This window comes from Sparus aurata, chromosome 5, assembly GCF_900880675.1.
Source record: "Sparus aurata chromosome 5, fSpaAur1.1, whole genome shotgun sequence".
NCBI classification, from domain to species: Eukaryota; Metazoa; Chordata; class Actinopteri; order Spariformes; family Sparidae; genus Sparus; species Sparus aurata.
Window position 1 is genome coordinate 20,796,004 of NC_044191.1, and position 24,481 is coordinate 20,820,484.

Below are 24,481 nucleotides of genomic sequence, written 5' to 3' on the forward strand. Positions count from 1 at the left end.
GGAACAATAATAATTATATGAGACCTGTGTACAGAAACAATATGAAAGCAATATAAAGATGGTCATGGCAAATGTCTTCTTCAATGCCAATTCATATTAAATCACATTTATTATTTTATTAAGACTGATTTTTTTTCACTTTGATATTTCAGGCTGACTATAGTTGTGACATTGAGAGGGGCAGTGTGTGCACTTATCACCCAGGCAGTGTCCATTGTGTCAGAGCAATTCAGGCCAGGTAGGAGAGACACGAGGATAGAACAAGTTTAATACCTTTGAAAACTGAAAATAAAAGCATGTTCCCCTTTTAATGTGACTCTCTTGTCATATATTCAGTCCCACACATGGTTCAGGGCAGCAGTGCTGCTATGACAGCACAGGAGCTCTGGTGTTGACGGGAGACTCGGGGCTCACCTCCGTACAGGGAACCACCACGGGTGCCCGGGTACTCCCACTGGCTTTACGATGTCATGAGTTACTACTACTGCTGCCTGTGGTCTGACAATTGCCACAACTACTTTAACCATCGGCCTTCTAGCGGATGTCGCAACTACCGGCCCCCAAGAGCTGGTAAGACCATTCAAGTCAGATGAAGTTTATTTTTTGACAGCATTCAACCTCTAAACAGATATCAAAGGGAACACCAAGTAGATAAAGTATAATAATCAAGCACCGGGTTGATAACTGTGTTATTTGAATGTGATGACAGATTCTGTCATCCTTAAAGGTCCCATATTATGCAAAATACACCTTAGAGCGGTTTTCTATCAATAATATGCATCCCCGGCCTGTCTACAATCCCCCCTGGTATGAAAAAAGTTCATCCTCTCCCTTTTTTGCTTTTTCCGCCTTTAGAAAATGTGTGCTTATACAGGCCAGTTGAAGATAGTCTGTCGGTGACGTCACCGACAGATTAGACGGGTCCCCCTAGGTTGGTGGCACCGCCCCAGGTGAAGGTTTGCCACCCCCGAAGGAATTATCTAAACGGCGCCATTTTTTTCCGCTCTGTCGTTGGCTGCACTAACGAGCACCAGAGTCTTTTTAAATCTCCCTCATCGGGGGTCTTGAGGACTCAATGGATGGATTTTATTTTTAATGGGAATGTACCCACAGCAGTTCCCAAAGTGCTGTATTTGTGTGCTCACCAGACAGCAGTGTTTCACAACGTTGTCGCTCAGAGCTAGACACGCAATTGCTCTGTTGTTGGTGTATAAATCAACAGAAGTGCCTATATTCTGTCCCAGCTACAGAGCAACAGTAGAGACAGTGGTCGTGTTTCATTTTTAATGACAACGTGCCGGCTGCGGTTCGTGTTAGCTTGTATGTGTGTGCTAACCACCTCACGTCGGACTGCTTCAGTAACGAGAGTCAATACAAAGCTGGCTTTGCCTCGACACTGACCCTCCTAAAAGGATCAGTCTCAACCATACTGGACCCAGCAACTGCACCCGAGCCAGCGATAAGTGTCGCCGCGGTTTGATAGCATTTACAGTTGCCGACGAGTATGGTGAAGTCAGCTTGAAACTGGCTAACTAGTTAGCTCCGCTTCGGTCCGCTATGCAATGGCGTTTGAAGCGAGTTTAATGTTAATAATATTACGAGGGAGCTTTGTTGTCACAGTAGAAAGTCTGGAAACATGTGCAGACTGGAGACAGAAACTATCCGAACAGTGTATAAAAGTTTGGAGACTGTGTTGGAGACAAACACAGCTTTCGCTAGCTGTTAGCCATTAGCTACATGGCAGTAGCTGTAACAACACATACAAACAAACTAATATTATTCAGCCAAACTAACCATTCTGAAACGTCCTGCTGCTGCCGCAGAGTCTGTACTTCTTCCGGAGCCTCTACTTCTTGGTCCGATTCTGGGTCAAACTGGTTCGGTTGAACGAAAAAATCTCCGCGAGCCATAGTGTTACATCCACCTTAAACATTAGCGCATGCTACGTTAGCATAAGGGGCTTCCCCTCCCTGAGAGTGACGTAGCAGGCAAGGCTCCCCAAGTAGGCGTTGACAGACGCAGCTCATTAGCATTTAAAGGTGCAGGCACAGAAACAGAATGCTGTGAACAGAGCTCAGCAGAGCGACTTTTAGACAGCTGGAGTTCAGGACCATGGATGTGTTTGGGGCAATACATATCAAATACAGAGTTGTTGGACCTCTGACAGCTGTGTGAAATTGATGAAAAAGAGTATAATATGGGACCTTTAAGGTTTGTAGTTTGTTATATTAGTCAGCATTAACATCTGATAGTGAAACTAATGTGTGCTGTTGAATGTGTGTATTTGTTAATCCATGTTTGCCTGCCTTTACGTGGCTGCACACACACACACACACACACACACACACACACACACACACACACACACTCTACTCTGTAAATGGACATCAGGGTAGCAGGTAGTAACCAGATCAGTTTGCAGGAGAAGTAAATATATAACAGACCACAGGTTAGAGTTAAGTTGTGGAAATATATTAGATCACATAACTGACTGACTGCTCTTAGAGGGGGTAGAACTGCATACAGTATATACTGTATATATGGCATTTTAAATAATATCACAGTATTTTGTAGGTGATATCGGAATACATAGTATATATCTAGACATTTTGAAATCTCCTCAAAGGCACTTCATGAATTGTGGGACTGAGTTGATGTTGACAATATTGTAGGGATGACTTGGTCTTTTCAAAAAAATGTTAACACAGTGAGATTTCTGATAAATAATCATCAGTAATGTGAATACAATGACTAAGTAGGTGAAGGCAAACATTGGAGCAAGTAAGATTTGATATGTTTATCCGCAGCGTACTGTAGGAAATAAATAAACTTCCGGCAGAATGTGCATTTGGTGTTAACGTGAATGTGATAAAAAGTGTTTTGTCTCTCGATGCCTTACAGGTGTTGTCCTCGGTGATCCGCATTTAATAACCTTCGATGGCCTCAGCTTCACTTTCAATGGGAAAGGAGAGTATTACTTCGTGACTGCACCAGACAGAGAGCTGAGTGTTCAGGCCAGAACAGAGCAGGTGAAACTTAAGAACGGTGAGTCTACATTTACGTGAAAGCCTTGTTTGTGTCCCCTCTTTCATCCCAATGCTGCTGCTTTGTCTCTCTTTCCCAGGATTTCTGCAAAGAAGCCAGTTTACTGGTTTGATAATGATTAGAAGATTGATTGGCTGCCTCTAGAGTTTCTGCAGAAATATTGACCATGTTGTTTTGTGCTGAATTTTGTTGTCTTCTTTTGCTTTTGCTCCTCTCTTACAGAGTGTTTTTAGGCTTCTTCTTATCTTTTACACAGTTCTAAGAGTAAATGACGTCAGGTTTCTCTGTCAGTGAAATATGCTGGTGCACTAAAACAGCTTAATTCCTTTGTTTCCTCTTGTTTTTGCTCAATATCCCTGGGGGTCACATTTGGTGAAAAACAGATGTTAGTTTTCTTGTTTTGAATTTCACGAGAGTCATTTGCCGAGTGACTGTAGATGGCCAGATGTCATTGATATTCTCCTTATTAGATCAGTGAAATCAAACATCTGGATTATTTGATATTGCAGAGGCTTAAGCAGTGAAAACACCACTCCTGACTTCAGAATACTACTACATAGTGCATCGACTCTATAACAGTGTGATGTCTATATTGACCAAACAGGTACCTTGGCCAGAGCCACATGGCTGTCATCAGTCGCTATGAAGGAGAGGGCCTCTGATGTCATTGAGGTGCATTTAGCAAGGGGCCACCTTCAGGTGCTAAGGAACCAAAAGGTCCTTCCCTTCAACGAGCAAAGATGGATGGACCTGCATGGTGAGATGATTGAGACACCCCTGACCAGTGGCAAACTAGACCCTACTACCCTTTAAAAAATTTAACTTCATAGAGTTTAGTTTTGTACATAGATTTTATATTTTTACCATTTTTCATTTTATCGTAAAATTACAAACAAAATCTCTTGTTTCTAGGAGTATTTGTGTTCACCCTCAGTCCTCAGAATGTGACAGTTATCTTCCATTCTGGTGCTGGCGTGGAGGTTCGTGTGCATGAAGGAGCCATGGCAGTGACCATCATGCTTCCAGAGGAGTTCACCAACGACACTAAGGGCCTCCTGGGCCTGATGAACTCTGACCCATCAGACGACCTCCTGACCCAACAAGGAGAGATCATCTCCTCAGCGCACGCCAGGCCAGAAGAAATCTTCACCTTTGGAGCCGACTGTGAGTGTGGAAGACTGTTAAACTTGTGTTTGTAATACGAGCAAAAATCAATCTGGTTGCTCAAATAATCTATTGTTGCTCTAAAGCAGCGTGAATGTTGAACTTGTTGCATGTTTCAAAGGGCAAGAGAGCTGATTAGGGATTGTGTGATTTGCTAATAATTCCCCATCAATACCATATTTGGAACACGTTTGGCTGAAACTTTGACAAATGTTTTAAGAGTGCACAGAAAGAAAACAAGGCACATGTTTAGAGTTAGCATAGCTTTAATAGATCACAGAGAGATAAGATGGGGAAACCACATCTCTGGAACACGGTTGGAGCCAGACCGCATGCATACATGATAATAATGTCTCAGCTGTAATTACAGAACATATCCCTCAAAACCGGTGAGTAGCTGACTTTTGATGTGCTTGACCTTTTGACTGAAATCATTCATTTGAGTGTAAGTGCAGCAAACGCCCAGTTTAAGCTCGTGGGAATTAATAGATTTATTGGTGCTGAGAGTGAAATTATTGTTTGCATCAAAGTCTGTGCCAAAAGAAAACCAGTGCAGCATGCTGTGTGTGTCCTGCGCTGACCTCTCAGAGTTACGCTCTTATCTCCAAATTACAGTGTTCTTCATGCTCTCTTATTTTTAATTTCACGTTATAGAAAATAGGTAGTTTGAGCCAAGCACTCTGACTCTGATCAAACATATGCTGCTATGGCAGTAATTCACATAAATGTGGTTAGCCATGTCTAATTGGTTACTATGACAACTTTATATGCGTCCAAATCTATGTTAACCCATACATATACATGGTTTTATTGTTTTGTTTTAGATGGGCTTTGCTTATACTGTAACAGATAGAACTTTTCAGATGTTTTTGAGGATGATCTCACGTGCCATAATGGATACTATGTTAAGGATCTGTTGAAGCGTGTATCATTTTTCTAACCAACAATTCCACATGGTTACACATCGTTCACTGGTGTTCTGTCTGTTTTATAATCAACAGGGAGCATTTCAAAGAATTCTTCCCTATTCACATATGACTCAGAGCAATTTTTGGATACCTACTATCTCCCACCATGCCACGATCCTGCTTTTATCCCTGCCTTCACTCTACCTGAGGGACCTGATGACCCATTGGTGGCAGACATGTTGACGATGTGCTTTGGAGAAGGAGCAGAGTTCTGTAGATATGATACCCTGACCACTTGGAGCCTTGCAATGGGAAACGCAGCACTGAGGGCCTACCGAGACTATCAGGCCCGAGTGGCAGCCCTGGAACCAGGTACAAAGTGAAACGAGATCGATCTCTGTCCGTTCATTCATTGTCTTTTATTGTGATATGTTTGTGTCTAGTTCATTTGTGTTAATGCTGAAGGGCAACTTTACCATGCATCTTTATTCCTATTTGTTTTTATCTTTGAGTAAATAACAGGCTATTTGAAATGACAAGATACCTGGAAACCTGTATGAGCGATTGAGTATCCTAATTACAATCCATACGCCACGATAATATAACACCATTTGAAAGCTTAATGAAGGGAAAGCATTAGTTTTGAATGTGATCTGTCTTCATATATCTGCACATCTTTCAAAAATATTCAGTTGTCAAGACAACATAATGTCTTTAATACAAATGTTTGAATTGATCCTTTAGTGGTGTCTTGCGGCTGGCTTCCCACACCCAGACATGGGAAGAAGAATGGGACACATTACCTAGTAGGGAACACTCTGAGCTTCACCTGCAATGAAGGCTACAGACTGTACGGTTCAACAGAGCGCACCTGTCAGGACGATGGGACCTGGACGGGAGCGCAACCCTACTGCATAACAGGTTGGTTCGAATATTAAACAAAACCAACAGCTGGTTGTGTTGAAATATTTTAGAAACTGTATAGAATGTACTATAAATATTACCTTATATTAACCATGCATAAGTCAATCATTTTTATAATCAAGTATACTGCTTTCCTATTCTAACAATTAATCAATCAACCCTATAAGGTTGGTACAGGAGGTTCAAACCACACTTCATAGAAAACCTATGGCTGCTGTTTTTGTCATGCTCTGGGAAGCATTTATTACCGTTTTATTCGCTTGTGAAAAAGTTTTGAATTATCACTCGAGAAAGTCACTACATAAATAAAGTGATTTACTTACTTATTACGAACTAACTTCTCATGTTTTATATTCAGTGCGACTGGCAGCGTCCTCCAAATAAAACTAAGAGGGACATTGTGAATCCTCTTCTTCTCATTGAGTCTTTATGAAAGCAGAGATTCATTAGGCTTGGCTCTCTGTTGCTAATGCAGACCATTAGCTTCAAAGCTATAAACTTCTGATCCTGGATTGTTCAGCTTTCTGTTTGTAAATTGGAAGCATCTGGGTCTCTCTAGTGGTTTCATTCATCCCCCCAACCGTGAACTCTCAGAGAGCATTGGTGTAGTCACCAGCTGTCTCCATCAGGTGGCAGTATTTCCCGCTGAATTCCTAGTGAGCAGGTCAGCGCCTCCTTTTCTGCTAATGTGTAGTAGAAGCAGGCTGGGTTTCAGAAAACCTTGAAAAATAACTGTTGACATCACAGCAATTATTAATCTGTACTGCGGTGACAGCAATGCTGGATAAGAATAAAAGCCAGTGTTTAAAGAATTTCAAAGGTTTTGGCTTCATCGACCTGTCAGCTAAGTGAAATGAGAGGAAGCAGGAACACAAAGCAACTTGGCTTGTGATCCACCTCCACTTTCATCCCTTCATGGCTTCAGTCCTCCATCCTTTCCTTGTTAGAGCTGCAAACAGAGACTTCCTCTCGATAGTAATCTGGGATGAATAGACTTCGTATGTCAGATTTGGAGGCTTGTTTAACAACTGGCTGGGTCACAGCTGGAGTCCTTCATTAGGCAAACATATAAGTTTCATAACTTGATTATCCAATGCAGAGCTGTTTACAAATGTTTCTTATTAAGCTTTATTTGTTAAACATACTACCATACGCCTCCTAATTTCAAACAAAAAGCCCTACCTGCTGATCTTATTTCTGTGGCATTACTGCAGCGACGAATCAGTTTCTATCCTAGTCAGTGTGCAAGTGTTGCAAGAACAGTTTCTTCCCGACTGCAGCTGGCCTTCTCAAGTTCTGGGACCCCCTCTGACTCTTACCTTTCCCTCATTAGACACTACACGTTACATAACATAGAGGTCCCACATGTGAGGTGACTCAGACTGGGACTTTTATTACTTCTATTATCCTAAGGGTAAATTCTTTTTCACAGCACCGAATGCTAGACAGAAATTATGCATATATAAAACACAACATAAAAACACAGAGCCAAACAGCAATTACAAACCACACTCGGGTCACTTCATCGAGGCCTGTTATTTAGGACCGTTACAGCTGAGGGGAACAGGCTCTTCCCAACGCGAGCCCTTCTGCACCTGCAGTGTGAAGGCAGTGGTGTAAAGGTGTTGATACATTTACATACATCTTGGGTATTATTATCTCTGTATATAGCAAATTACCTTTATACGTCATACTGTCAACTTGTGCATTGTTATTGTTATGCAGGATAATAATAATATACAGTACAATTCCTTCTATGTAAAAACCTACTTGGCAATTACCTGATTCTGATTTCTGGGTGTGTGTGGAGATAAATATAGTCTCACTGATACACACACATTCACACGCATGTGCAGATAAATACGATCTTACAGCTTGAGGTAGAGCTTCAGTTGCCCACATACATGTTGACAACACGCATACACACACACACACACACACACACACACACACACACAAAGCTGGGCCTTTCTAGCTATTTGACAATGATCACACTTGCTCCAACATTCTCATTACAAAAATCAGAGCTAACAACTGTCAACATGACCTGGGGTACTCAGTGGCAGGTGTTGCATGAGCTGTTACCTACGCCATTCAAATGTGACCTCTAGTCATGTAAACAACACTAAATACAGACCGAGCAGGAGACGCCCTGACGGATCTCGCCTCCTCCTCTTATATGAATCACTGCAGAATGATGTGTAGGCTGAACAATCAGAGGACTGTGGTTGATGAAAACGGCGTGCCGCTGAACAGCAAAAGCCACCGCATCAAGTTTGACTTCTTCTCTGAGTCACTTTAATGAACTGCTGTTGAACTGGCCTCTGTCAGGAAAGGTGACACTAAGTCACTTCCATTAAAAGTGGATTTCTGTTTGAATATCTCGCATCACTATAAACCCCACCTATTTGAGAAGGATTATAACCTGCTGCAGAACTTGTCAATGTCTTTTTTTTTCCACTTTAGACTTTAGACAGGGGTGTGATGTATTGTGATGATAAATGTTAATATGATGGGAGTGTTGGAGAGGTGGGGTTTGAATAGAAGAGCTTAGAGTGTTTTTGATCTACAAACACGGCCAGAGGAAACTTGAGAACTAGAAGGAGAAGAAGTTTGCTAGCTTGGCTGCGCCTTGTCACGGTCTTCTGCAAAACATTAGCCCTGGTTGAGTATCAGCTGCATACCAATAATCAGATCGCTCCACCTTGATGGTATTGTAATATTGATAGAGTTCCTTGTGCAGAGGGGAGGAAAGTGATTAAAGGAAGGATGACAGCTACCAGAGAGGGATAGAGCGATTTTCAAAGGAAAAGGTGACGTGGGTTGCAAGACAAAGCCTCACTCAATTTTCTGTCAGTGTTTCTCTTATTGGATTCCTCGGAGATAGACCAGCAGAGAGCCAGGAGAGAGACACAAGTGGTTGGTAGATCAGCGTAGGTCCACTAGACAGCGTGTCTCATCTCTCTGTTGTGCTTTAATGACCACTTCCTGTCGCTTTCCTCATTTCCTATTCTTTCTGTCATTATGAGTTGCGTCTCACTCTGATGACATGGAGGTGCTTGCTTTGCGCGTCTCAAAGTTAAGTCGAGTTGCTGAAAGTTGAGAGTGATGAGAACCCTCTGTTGTTTTGAGACCAGTCTGCTTATGTCTCTGTAGCTAACTAGCTAATGTAAGATTGGTAGTGTTGTTTTGTGCCCGACAGCCCTGTAATTTCAGCAAAAAGTCCAGCAGTGAAGTTGCTGCACTTGGTGTTGCTCCTTTAATATTAGTGCAGACTGGCAGGGTGGGAGCACAGAGCACTTGAGAACAAGAGGTAGGGGGTAAAAGTTTGGAAATGTAATTTAGCCAGGGCCTAAACATCAACAATTCCAGGATGCTTGTATCTTGTGTCTTGTATGAAATATATCCACTTTTATATATCCATTAGTTTTAAGTAACATCTAGTTGAAAATCAATAGCAATTGAAAATTTGGAACATCAGAGGTGTGGAGCTAATCCGATAAACATGGCAGTATATCAAACTAAAAATGTAGGGAACCACTGATACTGAACATTGATTTCTAAAAAGGCCGCACACTGCACCTTTAATTGATTAGACTCATGTTCACGAGGGATGGAACTGGAAAATCAAATGATATAACGTGTAATTAAAAACATACTTTACGACTCGTTTGATGATGACATAAATTGTTTCTACAGATACACACACAGACACACAAACACAGACACAGACACACACACACACGCACACCCACACCCATACACACATACCTGGCCTCAGGGTCCAGACCACATAAAGGATAGCTGTTGAAGCTGAGTCTAATTTCTTTCGACACATTTATCTTCCAGATAAAGGAGGCTACTTCTGCTGCTGCTGCTGATACTGCTGCTGCTGTGTAGACTTTATATTCATAAACTCCTCCATAAGTGTCTGGGCGTGAGTGTCTGACAATGGATGGAATCTAAAAGCAGGTTTGGAGACAAGAAATGTTTTCATTGGCTACTACCCGGCTTTGTGTTTTTTGAGTGTGTTTACGCGACCGAGTCTTGCTAAGTTTGTACATGGAACATTTGATGTCTGAAGTTTGCTGGTTTGACACATGGTCCAAATTCCAAGAATACTTTCACCCATCACATGAAGTCAGACAGGGTGACAACATACATGCATCAGATGAAGATGATTGCTTGGCACAGAGACACACACTCTTAGATGATATCAGCTCTGTCAGAAAGAATCTCATCTCTATCTTAAGAAATGCTTTGTGTGATAAGAGTGTAGCTCAGAGGTGTATGGTCGTTGTGGGGTTATGAAAACAGACTTGGATTTCTGATTGGTATCATCTGTTTGCAATTTCTTTTGGAGATAAACACTGGAAAAGAGACTGAACGATGAATAGCTCAGCTATTTTAATACTCCAAGTTCTTAGGTGCAAATTGTAGGAAATGCATGTAGAATGTAACCATTTTTATCTCTATGCAGATGATACAGACAGCTGATACACAACCTTCTTTGTGATGTATACAAAATACCTTTTTCTCTTTTCTGTCACTTTCAACCTGTTTAGTCCGACCCCATGATGTCTGTCATGCATCCCTTCTGACTAGAAATGTCATGGTCCAAACTGAGCACTAGCACTCCCTGAAAAGTTACTATTTGATCAATGCAAAGGGGGTTCAGTGGAAAAATGAGATGGTTTTGGGTTTCTTTTGCAAAGAACAGAAATGGTGAATGTTAACACTGATTGACTGCCAGTCCTCCGCACGCTCCCAGTACAATTATATTCTGGGCAGCTTGTCACACTGATGCCGAAGGCGTCAGCATGCAGCGGTTTGAGCGGTGCTCCTTCATCCAGAGCCTGGCTGTGTGTAGCGAAACTGATTGGTTTAGAAACTTCAGGGAATATTTGTACACATGGGTGTGTATTTCACTGTGCTTCTTCATGCATGTGTGTGTTTGTTTTTGATGTTCCGAGACTGATGACATTTTAAAGGAGCAGCACCTGCAGTGCATACATGACAAACACCTACCATACTTGACATATGTTTGTGTATTCATGCTTTAGAGGACGATGAAACTTTGATGATTATCATCCTCGGAACGTCTGTATACTTGTCAGCCTTAAAAGAAATAACTCCTGGCTCAGTATAGTGTATGAACAGTCAAATAGATTGGAAAACGGTTCACTGAACTTGCCAAGGCCGTGAGAAAAGTTTCAGTTGTTCAAATTTGATCACAATATTACCTAAGTGAGTGCAAACAATGTGAAGTCAACTGCTGGGAAAATGTGGATAATGGAAGCTGTGTCAGTCCATCCACTATTGTGCTGATGATCTGTGTTCGGAGCCAATTTATCTTTTTTGTTTTGTTTAAACGCCTTGGTAATCATAAATACTGATTCAGACATTTGCTGATATACTGGCAGAACACAATGGGCTTTTGTTGGATGGCCGAACTTGACCTGCATCTAAAAACTACTCTCAGTGCACTTTTCTTTATTTTTATGTAAAATAGACTCATTGGCCAATCACAGTTGCACTGAACAGGAGATGTTACGGTTATTTTAATGTAGAACTGGGTGAGGTGGATAAAAGTGAAATTACATTTTATTTTATTCATAGTGATATGGATATACTGTTGCAGAACATTATCTGGAAAAAATAATTATGGATGAAATAAAAGCCCAGGAGTGTAATGTTTTTGCCATCTAAGCAAAATAAATATCTGACCAATGAAAGTTCTTAGCACATTGTTGCAGAAATCATATGGAGATTCAGTTCAATCATAAAGCAGTCTTACTAAATCATTTGTAACACTGACCAGGGTGGCCTAACACAGCTATATTTAACACTAGGGTTTTCTATATTTTGCTGCCAGGTTGCTACCGAAGCCCAGAGCAGACAAACCACACACTGACCCTAGAGAGAACCTTTCTTTTTTTTAGCAGCCATTTTAAGGTAGGGTGAGACATATACTGTGTCTCAATTCAGGGTCTGCATCCTTCGAAGGACCCGGCCTTTGCGGTCTTTAAAGGCGAGTCCTTCAGGGAGACCTTGTTTACCGCGTCAACTGTTGTTAAATGGGACGGTCTAGCCTTTGGAGCATTTCCTGGTTGCGTCACCAGATGTTTTACCCTTACGTCACGACTTCTGTCGCCCAGGCCCGCTACGGTGACGATCTACGCAACGTGATGTTGCCATTTTCTCTCATTCTTTCTTCTTTTTCGGGCGCGCAAAGAATCTCGGGATATGTGAGGCCACGAAGGATAGTAGCTGCGCATCCTCCAAAAACAGGGAAAAGAAGGCCGCATTTGTGGGCTGCATTTGGAGGAGCCTTCAGATTGGGACAGCCTTCGTGCGGTGTAGTGACGTAATTGGCCTTTAAATGCAACCTCCGAATGATGCAGACCCTGGATTGAGACACAGCAATAGGGTGTTCATGTGGTTGTAATCTGCAGCCTTACTAGTAGATGTCACTAAATCCTACACTGAACCTTTGATAATAAATCCATCATAATTGTCAGAGAAATAACAGTGGCCTAGCAAGTTTTTTTGTTCCTTAATCCTGTATTTACCCGCATAAAACAGTTTGAACATGCTTATCTACCACACCCAGCTATACATGCTTCAACTGTTACACCCATCCTTACCCAGGAGCTTCAACCTTGGCCCTCTACTGCTGGCTACTGAGCAGCTCCAATTGATGTCTTACTCAAAATAAGTGTGACTGATGATTGATCTTTCCTCTCAAGTTTTTTTCCTCAGGCTTTCTTCTTACATCAATGCTTTCCCTTTTGCCTTATGGCTCTGTATTGATCCAAACATTAAAAACTGTGGATGGAAACAAAACAGGTGGGTTCATACATGATTCACCTCAAAGAAAAATGGATTCCTCTATTCCACTGGTGCTACAAAATTTATATAAATAGGAAACAAGAAATGTTCAGTTCAGTTCAGTTTGATTTTGGTGACACTCGTGCCAACATTATAACATCTAATGTGGTGTAATACTACAAACCCCAAAGTTATGGAGGAAAAAATTGTTCCTTGAGCAGCTACTTTGTAGGGAGTACAACAGAGGAGGAACTGGTGTATCTGTTTACAGCACAGCCAAACAAACTTATGCTGTTTTCACAGAGAAGACAGTCCAAAATTGCTCTGTTGCCATCATGCCACATGCCACTGTGATCTGATTTCATGCGACTCTGAGAACTCATTGTGGCTGGTCGTCCTAGCTGAAGATGACTGTTGTGTTGTTTTGCAAAAATGCATTTTTGATGAAAGAAAGCAGTCAGTGCAAACATTGTGTTTTAAAGATGCACAGATCAACTTTTTTCAGTTCCAATAGAATCCCCATACCCGAGTTTGCCAATATCTGCCAATACACATACAACTTCCACTCTTCAAAATGTTTTGCTTTACACACACTACAAGTTTCTGTCTTGGTTTTCTGTGGTATCTCCAAATTAAAGGCATTTTGTGTGAGCAAACTGTTTAGAATCAGGTTCAGGTTGCTTTATTTTTTACCTGTTGCTAGATTTGGATGCAGTAGCAGAAGATAAGCATCCTTCCTGACACAATAAAAACATGGTAAAACATGATAAAACTTCTCAATTAAATAAATAACTACTTATCGGTAAAAATTCTAGTAAAAAAAAAAATTTATAAATATATTGACATTTCCTCTAGCATCTTTAGTATGACTTATTCATGAGTGATGGCTACTAGAACAAAGCTATTTATGTACCACTTTGTTCTTCACCTTAGGCTTAATGAATGAATCCTTTATTTATTCAGGGAAGGTCAATTGAGAGCAAGCTCTCTTTTCCAATGACAAGTTTGACTGATAACCATCAGCTAGCACGGCTTGAAATCTGTCTGATAGATAGAGTTTGAACCAGTTAAGGGATTTCCTATTAAAACCAATGGTTTTGAGGCGCTTTAAAAGTAATGAGTGGTCCACTGTGTCAAATGCCTTAGAGAGGTCAACAAAAATAGCAGCACAGACTAGTTTATTATCTAAGGGCATGACAGTATTGCTACAGATCTGTAGCCAGACTGATGAAGATTAAAAATGTTAAAAGTAGATAAAAAACCTTTTCAATTAACTGTTAACAAGCTGCTCTAATATTTTAGCCAAACAAGGCAGTTTAGAGATTGGGCGATAATTATTTAAGTCATCCACAGGATCACATTTGTGCAATGGAGAAACAAGAGCAGTTGTCCACACAGCTGGAATAATTCCAGTTATTAGTGCTAAATTAAAAATATGCGTCAAAGCATCAGTTATAACAGGAGCAGCTAGTAGTAAAAGATGTGGATGCTACTGATCAGCACCGGTAGACTTTTTAGGACTAATGCCACACAGAGCTTCAAATACTTTGTGACCAAAGAAGGGCCTTAATGAGAAACTACAGGGTCTGGAGCTAATTGAGATAGAAGGAGCATCACAAAATGAGTCAGTAGATAATAAACCAGAATTCTCAAAGATATTGCCTGCAGCAACAAAGCTCTTGTTAAAGGCATCACACTGTTCTTGTTTGTCACTAGTCACTAGTTACTTGGTTAGGTAATATTGAATTGTGACAATTAGATGGGTTATGACAATTAGGGTTTTAACAGTCTTCCAAAATGTTGCTGGATTTCCACTACAATCGGATAGGGAGGACAGATAGTGAGATGCTTTGGCCTTTCGAATCATGGCAACACACTGATTGCGCAGCCAATGAAAATCCTGCCAATCAGATCTCAAGCCAGAGGCACAGGATTTGCTCCAGGCAGTATCTCTGACCATTAGCATCTTTGAGATCTCTGATGTGAACCAAGGATTGCTTCTATTTTTTACTCTTAGTAAAAAATAGAAGCAATCCTTAAAAGGGGCATGCTTGTCAGAAACAGAATTAAAGGCTCTAATAAAGTGGTCAAGAGCAATATGAGGGTCAGGGATAGAGGCAGAGTACGAGATGTCACTGAGATATAAGTCATGTAAGAAGGCTTGATCGACAAAATGTTTAAAATTTTAAAAATTATTGGAGCTTGAGATTTCTGTAGTCTAGTGTCCCTAATGCCGGCAATGGGACAGTGATCACTGAAATCAAGTGGAAGAACACCACTAGATTTAAACTTATGAGGCCTATTAGTTAAAATAAGGTCTAAAAGAGAACCAAGCTCAGGATTATTTGTGTTAGGCCTTGTAGGAGTAGTGATTAACTGTGTGAAATTCAAATTGTTACGTAGATTTTTCAAAGTATTTGACACATCTGTTAAAAAGTTTAAATTCAGATCGCCTAATAGCAGAATTTCTGAGTTTTCATGGGCAGATATTAATTTGAATAATTTTTCAATAGCACCAGATTTTGCAGAAGGTGGACAATAGGCCCCAATGAGAAATAGTTTTTCACAATTTGCAGTGTTCCCTTAACAGACATTTAGCGCTAAATATTTAAAACGTTTAGGCCCAGATATAGACATGATAACAGAGACAGAAAGGCATTTTTTCACAAAAATTGAAATCCCACCTCCTTTTATGTAACCTTCCCTGTCATTCATGAAAACATTATAGCCATCAATTGCAATGTCTTCATCCTCAAAAATATTAGACAACCAAGTTTCAGTAAAAACAAAGATATCAGCGTTTGTTTGTTGAGCCCAAACCTTAACATAATCTAATTTTGATACCAAACTACGCACATCCATGTGAATAACCCCCAGCCCTTTTTGTTTGACAAAGTCCGTTTGACACTCCAGACCTACCGGGACAGATTTATGATCTGAACCTGGCTCTAGATTACTGCAAGCTTTTGAAGAACAGAGATTAGTATATGGTATGAGATTGTTACTATTTACACCCTTATCACATCTCCCTCTCTCATGAAAGCATCTCCACTGGTCAAACACTGACTTATGACACCAATCCTGGCTTGTTTTTGATTGGTAGGCCTCCAGCTGGGATAGCTGCCCATATGTATTTTCTTCTGTCTTTGAATAGATAGATTATATGTTGGAAACAGGAGGCACTTATCTTTTGATAATCGGTACATAGCTAGAGGTCTTCTTCCCCTCCCATTTCCTCCCAATAGACAAAACCTTTTTGCCTCGCCAACAAAGCCACGTAACACAAAAGCAATGAATCCCACCTGCCTGTTTGATATTTAACATGTCCCAGCCTCCTGACTGTTACTCATAAATTTTCTTTCTGATCTGATCAAACCAAATAAACCCATATACCCTGTGGGATCATACTTATGACTGCAGTCCAGAGAAACGAGAGGCTAACAGCAGCGCTAGCTCCTGGGCATATACGTGCAAATTAAAGGCTTGTTTTATGGGCTCATAGACTTCATTCGGGCTTTCCCCCACCATAACTCCAGCAGGGGAAGAAAAAAGATGGATGTCAGGAGTCAAGAGCAACCTCCCACTCCCAGCAGCACTCAGGGCAGGTGGGCCATGAAACTGCTATGTAGTGAGGGCAAGGAGCGAGCACACCTGCCCTCTCTTAAAGCCTTGATCATGGGAGGCCAGGTGTGAAAAGAGATGAAGGGTGTCAAAAGGTCTGCAGATTTGAGGGAGGTGATCTCACACACACACACACGATATGCAGGTACAGATGTTAATGTCGGAGACCCGGCACACACAAACACTCACACGCATACACAGACACACAGTCAGGAAACATTCTGCGCATACAGTAGCCTAAAAGTGTAAAGAGAAATCTTATACATTCCTACAGTTGGAGTGGTCACACTGACGTGCATACACACACGCATACACACTCCCCTGTCAACAAGTGCAGACACATTGATTCCCCTCAACATCAGAAGCATGACAGGATGGAAGTAGCGGGGGACTTACTGTATTTCATATCATGTCTGGGATGCGTGTCTGGCGGAAAGAAGAAGCGATACTACACAACACTGTGTGTGTGTATGTGTGTGTGACAGGTAGATAGTGAAGGCCTCCTGCACCTCCATTCCCTCTGTCTCAGACTCAGACTTGCATGGGTACTTTCCACATCTAGGGTTACTCAGCAGGTTTCAACAGGTCTGCTGGCAGCTCACCACAGGAGCAAGAAAGTCATTACACCATAAGATGTGAGTCAGTTTGTGTGTGTATGTGTGTGTGTGCTTACCATCATGTCTACTCCACTTCTGCTACATGACATCAAAAAAGGTAGAGCGGGGCTTTGTCTGAACCTGGCAGGGGGTTCAAAATGGATGGAAGGAGTGGGAGAAGGAGCACTTTAAGCAAAGTGAGGTAAACTGTCTCAACATCAAATGCCAGGAGATTCTAGTGATGTCTCTCCCTTGTGTATCTTAAAAGAAATCTGATGAGACCCCTAAAAAACAATTCAGAAATAGAACAGTATCATCAGCGAGTCAAGTGTTGAAGGATTAGTGCTGAGATTGGGAACTAGAGTAATTGTTTGTGATCTCTGAGTAGAATTCAATTCTGCCCATTTTAAGCATCAAAGCTCAGTGTTTTTACATGTTCACTTTGCATTTTCTCCTCAATTATTGAAGGGCCCATTCCATGTTAACTCACCCAGTCCATGTCATTGAATTTAATGAACAGAAATGTGTAAAAATATATATATTTGATTCATGGGACCTTGAAAAATCATATAGCTGCACTCAAAATACTTTTTAAATGTAATTTTGTGTGTGAATTTGTCACACCAATTGCCTATTTTTCACTGGATTGAAGTTGAAATTGTTCCTGAACATCCAAGAAACCAAAAGGATACTTGGCAACATGTATTCATTTAGATTGATGTTGGATATTGGTAATAGTGATCAATTTTCTTTTTAAAAAGCTTTCTTTTTTTAAGTAAATTCCAGTCCATGACATTAACTGGGAAAATGCCTTAATTGTAGTTGAGCTGAGAAATAATGATCCACAGCCAAAAGCCCTATTTTGAAGTGATTGCAAGTACCAGTAGTTCTTTAGTTGTAATTTGTCATTCTGATTAGTCTGATTTTACAGTGAAAATTTGACTGATCTGCAGTAAACAGAAGAATACGAAGTGTCTCTCTGGACTGGTTTTAGATCATTGAGGGGAGGTGCGTTTGCATAAAAACAGTAGGTTGGTAATTATAGGACTCTGGACAGAATTAAAATCAGTGACCAGCACAGTAATATTTAAATCACCCTGCCTCCCTTTGAGAAATAAATGGGGATTAATGGATAATTTTGCCTTTTTCCAGGTTTGTCCTCGAACAAAACTCCCATATGTTCATTTTGCTTGCTCATTTTCTGCGGAAAAAGGATTTCTAAAGTTCAGCTGAAGCTGAAGCTTCACTGCAGAGCTACAATGGAAAGATAGTATTGTACACAAACTCAGAGCTTGACTTCAGCCCTATCCATAGAAGAGAAACAATCACAACAACTATCTTTACCATAAAGTAATGGTTATTAATGTCAAAAAACAACAAAAAAGTTACTAGTTCAGATACCATGGGATGGCTTAGTACATTTGCCCTTCAACATTTATGTCCCTGTTTTGCAAGTTTTATATGCACTGTTAATAAAACACTATTAATAAGAGCAATAAAGCCCTGTTATTAACAACTGAGCAGAAAACCATCCCTGCCCTGATGCAAAGGTCACCAGACAATTTTCCTGTGGTCAGTTTTGATTAAACAATTGCTCCCCATTACTTCACTTGCTCAACTCCCATGGAGCAGCAGGGTCTGGATGTATATTTCCCCCCAAATAACTTCGCAAGGTGAGTATGAGCATCTGCAAAACGAGGTCATACTTGAATAGACAAGCGAGTATCATGGCAGTGCGTGAAGTAGCAACGAAATGAATTGATTTATGATATATTCATTAAAATTGCGATCTTTCCCTAACCAATGCGAGTCTGAAAGATAAAGTTTCATGACTGTTTTACTAACTAAAAATATCTTGTCCTATCCTCAACCAAAGTGCTTTAGTGGCCTAAACCTAACCAAAATTGTGATACAAACACAAGATCCTGGACTAAATACGCAACTTCAGCATAGTACTAAAATGTTGTGTATATTTTTAGTCAAAGAAATGTCATGCTTGCACAAAAGATCGTCCTTGTGAGAGTCATGAAAACAATTAGAATATCATGTCCATGTAACCGAATACTAGGTTATATTTCATGTCTATTTCATTTGAGAGTTGGTGTAAAAACTGTTTTATGTTATTGTTCTTAATTGGTTGCTTTTTCATGTTAATGCTTAAATTCTGAAGGCGGCTCACTGACTCTTGTTTCATTTGTATTTTCAGAGAGGAAAAGGCGGTCGCCCAAGAACAAACTTGCTAAACCATCAAAGTTCTGTTGGATTATGGATCACACCACTTCGAAACTGAAAACTATGTGGCCTATGTCAACAAATGTGTTTAGAGCTGAGTATTTGGAAATCACATAGTTGTGTTGTTCATTAAGACATTCTCTTGACCTGTTGACCTTATCAGAAAAACCTCAGGCACTAGTCAAGCTTTCAGCGTATTGTTTTGCCTCTTGTTTTTCCTCTTGTTTAGTTTGGAGAACCTCCAGGTCCTGGTAAATGGTGCATGGGGTGAGGATTGAGGGTATTGATGTTAAGGAAAAATGCCATGATTGTTTTTATATTCCCGTCTTGCTTGACTGGACGCCCGATCTTCGCCAGAGAGAGAATTGTATAAATACTATGCAGAGATATCATCATTACAGTCAACACTCCCTTCTCCTGCTCAGTCTAAAATAGGACCAGATGTGTTCATGCTCATGTCAAATGTGAAGCGAACCTGAACATTTTTTGGTTGAAAGACTTTGAACTCATATGCAGCCTTTGTGTGGGCTCCCAGCCTTCATTCAAACGAAGGGTTTTGCTGAGTGACTGAGCCAGAAGAATCCAGAAATGTAACACAACGTTCACCTTTTTGCACTAAATCAACATTTGCTTTCTGAGTTTTCTTTGCACTGATTCAAAATCTGTAATTGAAGACACTAATGGATTGGGGTGTATCTGTAAAAAATGTAAATAAAAATCTGATTTTATCTTTTTAAAAACTGTTTATCTGGTGATGTCTTCTATGTGTGTGTGCGTGCATGCGTGCGTGTGTGTGTGTGTGTGTGTGTGTGTGTGCTAGGGATTAATAATGATAATAAAAAAATCATCCTCTCCTCAGGCCAGCAGGCAAACGTCGTCTAGCACAGCCACATGCCGGACAGACTGTCATCTCATGTTACCCAGCGGCCTTCTCCTCTACTTTGAACCTGTCTCACTTCTCTTTTTCCAAAACAAAGCCCTTGGGGGTAAAAGGAAACAGAGCGGCAGAGTCCTGTTCGGCTGATCCCTGGGAGCGATAGGTGGGGGTCCAGCTGTGGAAGAAGAAGAAGGGCTCTTGTTGAAGCTAATTGAAATAACCTGGTCTGACGTAGAAAGGCTTTAAAGTTTTCTGCTGTTTCCTATCCAGCAGTTGTGCAGCGCTCTATCCATTACCGGCTCCAGTGCAACCTGACGGTTGTTGCTGCTCCATCACGCCTCGGGGACTCTTGGGAGCCTGTTGTTTTTCACATAATAACACATTCATGCCCTTTAGGAGCATAAATAACTACACATGAGCCTACATCACGTGTGTAGCTACCTGGTTAATGAAACAAGTTCTGAAAGGGTTCACAAAGGAGAAATAAGTCTCGCTGTGCAATGCTGTCTGAGGTCTTTCCACAGTATCAGCTCGGATTTGACTCACTCACTGTATAATCTCCTAACTGAGAGCAAATTTCCCCGCTTTCATGTGTCAGTCAGTGCTTACAAGAGAGGCAACGGAGCAAGCTGCTGTGTCTGTTTGCAGAGTCAGATGCTGATTAATTGCATACGGATGAAAGTGGAGGGTTTTTATCTCCATGGGGGCCTGTTGTAACCTCGAATGTTTACGCTCGCTTATCATCCCAACAACCCGGCGTAATTAGTTCAATCTATTTCAAACACAGCTAAATGCTAATGCGCTCTGTGGAAGCCTGTTGCTTTCACGTGGGACTTTTCCCATTTCTCAGATCTGCTCTACATCCCTGGATTATGAAGAAAGGCTTCTGAAGTGGCTTTTGGATGAGGCTTTTGTTTTGGGGGTGTTTTTTTTTTGTTTCATGTCAACTTCAGCTTTGCAGGTGTGCTTTGTCCCTTACCTCCTAATACCTCACGGCTGAGCAGCACCTTCTGATGTTAACTCCTAATTTTAAGGCGTAGGTTGAAATAAAGATGGATTTCAGGATTAAGGTGTTTGCCCAAACACAGAGTTTTGTGTTTGAGTTTGTCGCTGGCAACGGGAACACTTAATGTTGGGGAGAAGATTTTAGCAAAGTCAGCTAATCCTAAGGTAGATAAAAAACAAGCTTTGCTTTTTATTTTTTTGCTTCTAGTTTTCTTATATCTTTTTCAAACACAGGACATTTGAAAATAAATCTTTCGCAGGTAATCATTTGCTTGAAACATAAAGTCAAAATTACAAAAAAAACTTATCTCACATACTGCATCAATACACTGCATACACACACACACACACACACAACTACATTCATATATATGCAATCACTGTGCCAGCACAAAGGAAAGCAGTAAAAATATAAAGTAGGTATTTATCTTAGATTGTAAAGTAACACTTTGTAGCTTTTTTACCTTAAAATAACAGCTTCAAACTAATTTTGGTTCCGTGTCTTATAATAGGGTGCCTGGTGTCTCCCTATCACTTGTCTCAACACTATGTAACTTCAGTGAGAGGGTTGGATCACAGCGCTACATATATGTTTACTTCAACATACAAGTTTTCAACATATAACATTGTTATTATGTAACATTGTTATGATGTTTTTTGTATGTAGTCAGGACCTACATTACATCTGACAAATTGTTACAGAACTGGGATTTGTATTCATGACAGTCGTGTGCAGCAATTCACACAAAATACCAGTATCTACATAATGTTGCTTTAAGGATAAAGAAAACGTTTTTAAAGGAAGAGAAATGTGAGACAATTCTATGTAAGATATTCTAATTTCACATCACCTGCGTTACTCTAATATAACTTTATGTGTTACACATTTTATCAATTGATTTTCTCAGTCATTGTCAAACTTCCTGATTGTATTTTTCAGCTAACCTTGGCTTGTTGTACTTTTTCATTCCCCTTTAATAAATATTACATTTTATAACCTCTGCCAGGAAGGTTATATTTTCACCTATGTCCATTTCTTGGTTGGTTGGTTTGATTTTCGGCAGGGTTACACAAAAACTATAGAAGAGATTTCCACGAGACTTGGACCAAGGTTGAACCTCAGCTTCTGTGAGGACTCAAACACAAACTGCTCCTGACATTAACGCTCAGTAGAACTTTATCACTCTCGGGCCAGCTACTAGTGTTCCACCTTCTCAGTTATCAACATCACAGGCTGAGCTTCATCCCCTGAGGCAATGTAATCCACTCAGTGGCCGTTAGGACCCAGGGCTCGTTTTTCATTGGAGTCAGTTCTTTTTATACCGGAGCACGTCATTCTCCCAGGCCACAGAAAAGGCAGATACCTCACTTTACGACACCACAGATGAGCGTAGCAGAGCAAAACAGACCCGGCATGCCCAATCCACCCTTACAGATGTTCGTCCTAGACCATGCCCAACACAGGAAGCCATTAAAGAGCGAATCAATCAGTCGGCACCGTGGAAACCGAGGGGGACAAACCTCCATGGAAAGCTTGTGGAGGGGCACATTGCCAGGGGAGTGAGATACACTACGCAGCTTGTACCAAATATAAATTCATTGCAGACTCTTGGAAACTTGTGTTTTCATAAACACGAGAACTGGGTGGAAGCGATTCCCCGATTTGGAGTGATTCAAATGCAAAGCAGTGGAGGGCACTGACAAAAGAGCAGTGACAGGAGAAAATAAATAAAGAATTGTTAGCGCTTGCCTCTTATTTGCCCAGAGGGGAAATATTTTCAAAGCTCATTCTCATCCTGAGGAAATCATTTTAGTGGTGATAATCCTCAAACAACATTCCCCTCTGATTTCTCAACTGAAAAGAATACAAACCATTTTCAAAATCCTTTATGCGCGGATCAACCGTTCTCATGAATAAAGATGTGCATCATTGAACTTTCTTTGCAGAAAGCCAAGATGAAGTTGTGCTCTGTCCTGCTTGTTTGTTTCCCCTTTGAAGAAGTTCAGTCCTTGCAGAAAAATTCCTGCGACCCTGCTTCACTAGTCAAATTTGACCCCATACTGCAACGCTTTTGATTTGGTTTCATCTGCTTCAGTCAGATCCCATTTAACAGCCACATGTTTTATTGTTGTGTGGTCTTTTATTTACTCAGTAGAGTCGGCAAACACCAGTAGATCTTTTAGGATTTGGCATCTCTTGCATTTAGGTTCCTTTTCCATAACGCAAACTGCTTTTCTTTTAGTCAGTCATTTATTGTGACGTGTCGCTGGCAGACACTAACAACAAAGGGCTCTGTCTGAGGGAGAATCTTCAATCACTAGATATAATCTGTCAAAAGATAACTTTATCCCCATATACCTTAGATTTCAGTATGTAAAGCTGTAATTCCTTGACTCTAGATTTATGATAGCACCTGTCTGTTAGCACAACTAAACTGTTCCAGCAGGCATGGGAATTCCCATCAAATCCAGCTCCAGAATCCCCCAGATCATCAAGAACTTTGTTCTTGCCATCAGCGATAAAGCTTTGCAATCCTCCCCAACCATTACACTTAATGATCTGCTTAACTAGCCACGCTACGCCAAAGCTAGTTCCAAGAAGAAAGACAACTTCAAAAGGCACATATTCCTCCACGCCTGGCTTGTGTTTTCCCCCCTTTTTTCTCTTTATCGCGCACCATGGAACTTGTCCGATGCACAGATATGATAAAGACGGAATTAAATCCCTGCTCTGTGTACGTGGAGTTTCATCTAAGGATTTGTTTGTGTGTGTCTTTCTGTGTGTGGGTGTGTGTACAGTTTGAAGCCCTGTCAGTAGTAGTACACAGACACCACACACATACAGTGTATGTATCTCTCAAATGAAACCGTATCAGCTGGTGCGAGCCCAGGCTTGCCTCAGTCTCATCTTTTTAGTATTTTCTGACATTAGAGCCTTAATTAAGAAGCTTCTTAATATTCAGTGTTTGCAACATGCAGTGCTTCTGTGGGATCGTTTTATATGGTGAAAGCAGGATGTTTGTCTGCTCCATTTATATCCTATTGATTTTAATGTGAGTGCATGAGATGACAAACTCTGTTTATGCAGTCATCTGCTGACTTTCAAGACTTCTGCACTTTTTGTATCTAGTTAGCCCACATTCTTAGGCCCTAGGGGCAGGTATTGTTTACTGCCTAGACACACTTGCTTGTGGTATCTCTGAGTGTTCTTCTCCGCGTGTCTCGGTGCATATATCTGCTTCTGAATGTGTGATTCATATCAGGGGGCCATTGAGGGT

General features: G+C 40.9%; 1 protein-coding gene across 1 annotated transcript in view; it reads left to right on the top strand.

Annotated features, from left to right (window-relative positions):
- Positions 1 to 152: 152 nt before the first annotated feature.
- The window catches only part of kremen1 (kringle containing transmembrane protein 1), a 92,774-nt gene continuing 68,445 nt past the window's right edge, over positions 153 to 24,481 (top strand). The window contains exons 1-7 of the mRNA XM_030418222.1: positions 153 to 238; positions 337 to 570; positions 2,902 to 3,045; positions 3,650 to 3,802; positions 3,958 to 4,209; positions 5,211 to 5,489; positions 5,862 to 6,038. Coding sequence (XP_030274082.1) covers positions 471 to 570; positions 2,902 to 3,045; positions 3,650 to 3,802; positions 3,958 to 4,209; positions 5,211 to 5,489; positions 5,862 to 6,038 — 1,105 coding nt within the window. The 5' untranslated portion in view covers positions 153 to 238; positions 337 to 470. The remainder of the gene's footprint in view (positions 239 to 336; positions 571 to 2,901; positions 3,046 to 3,649; positions 3,803 to 3,957; positions 4,210 to 5,210; positions 5,490 to 5,861; positions 6,039 to 24,481) is intronic.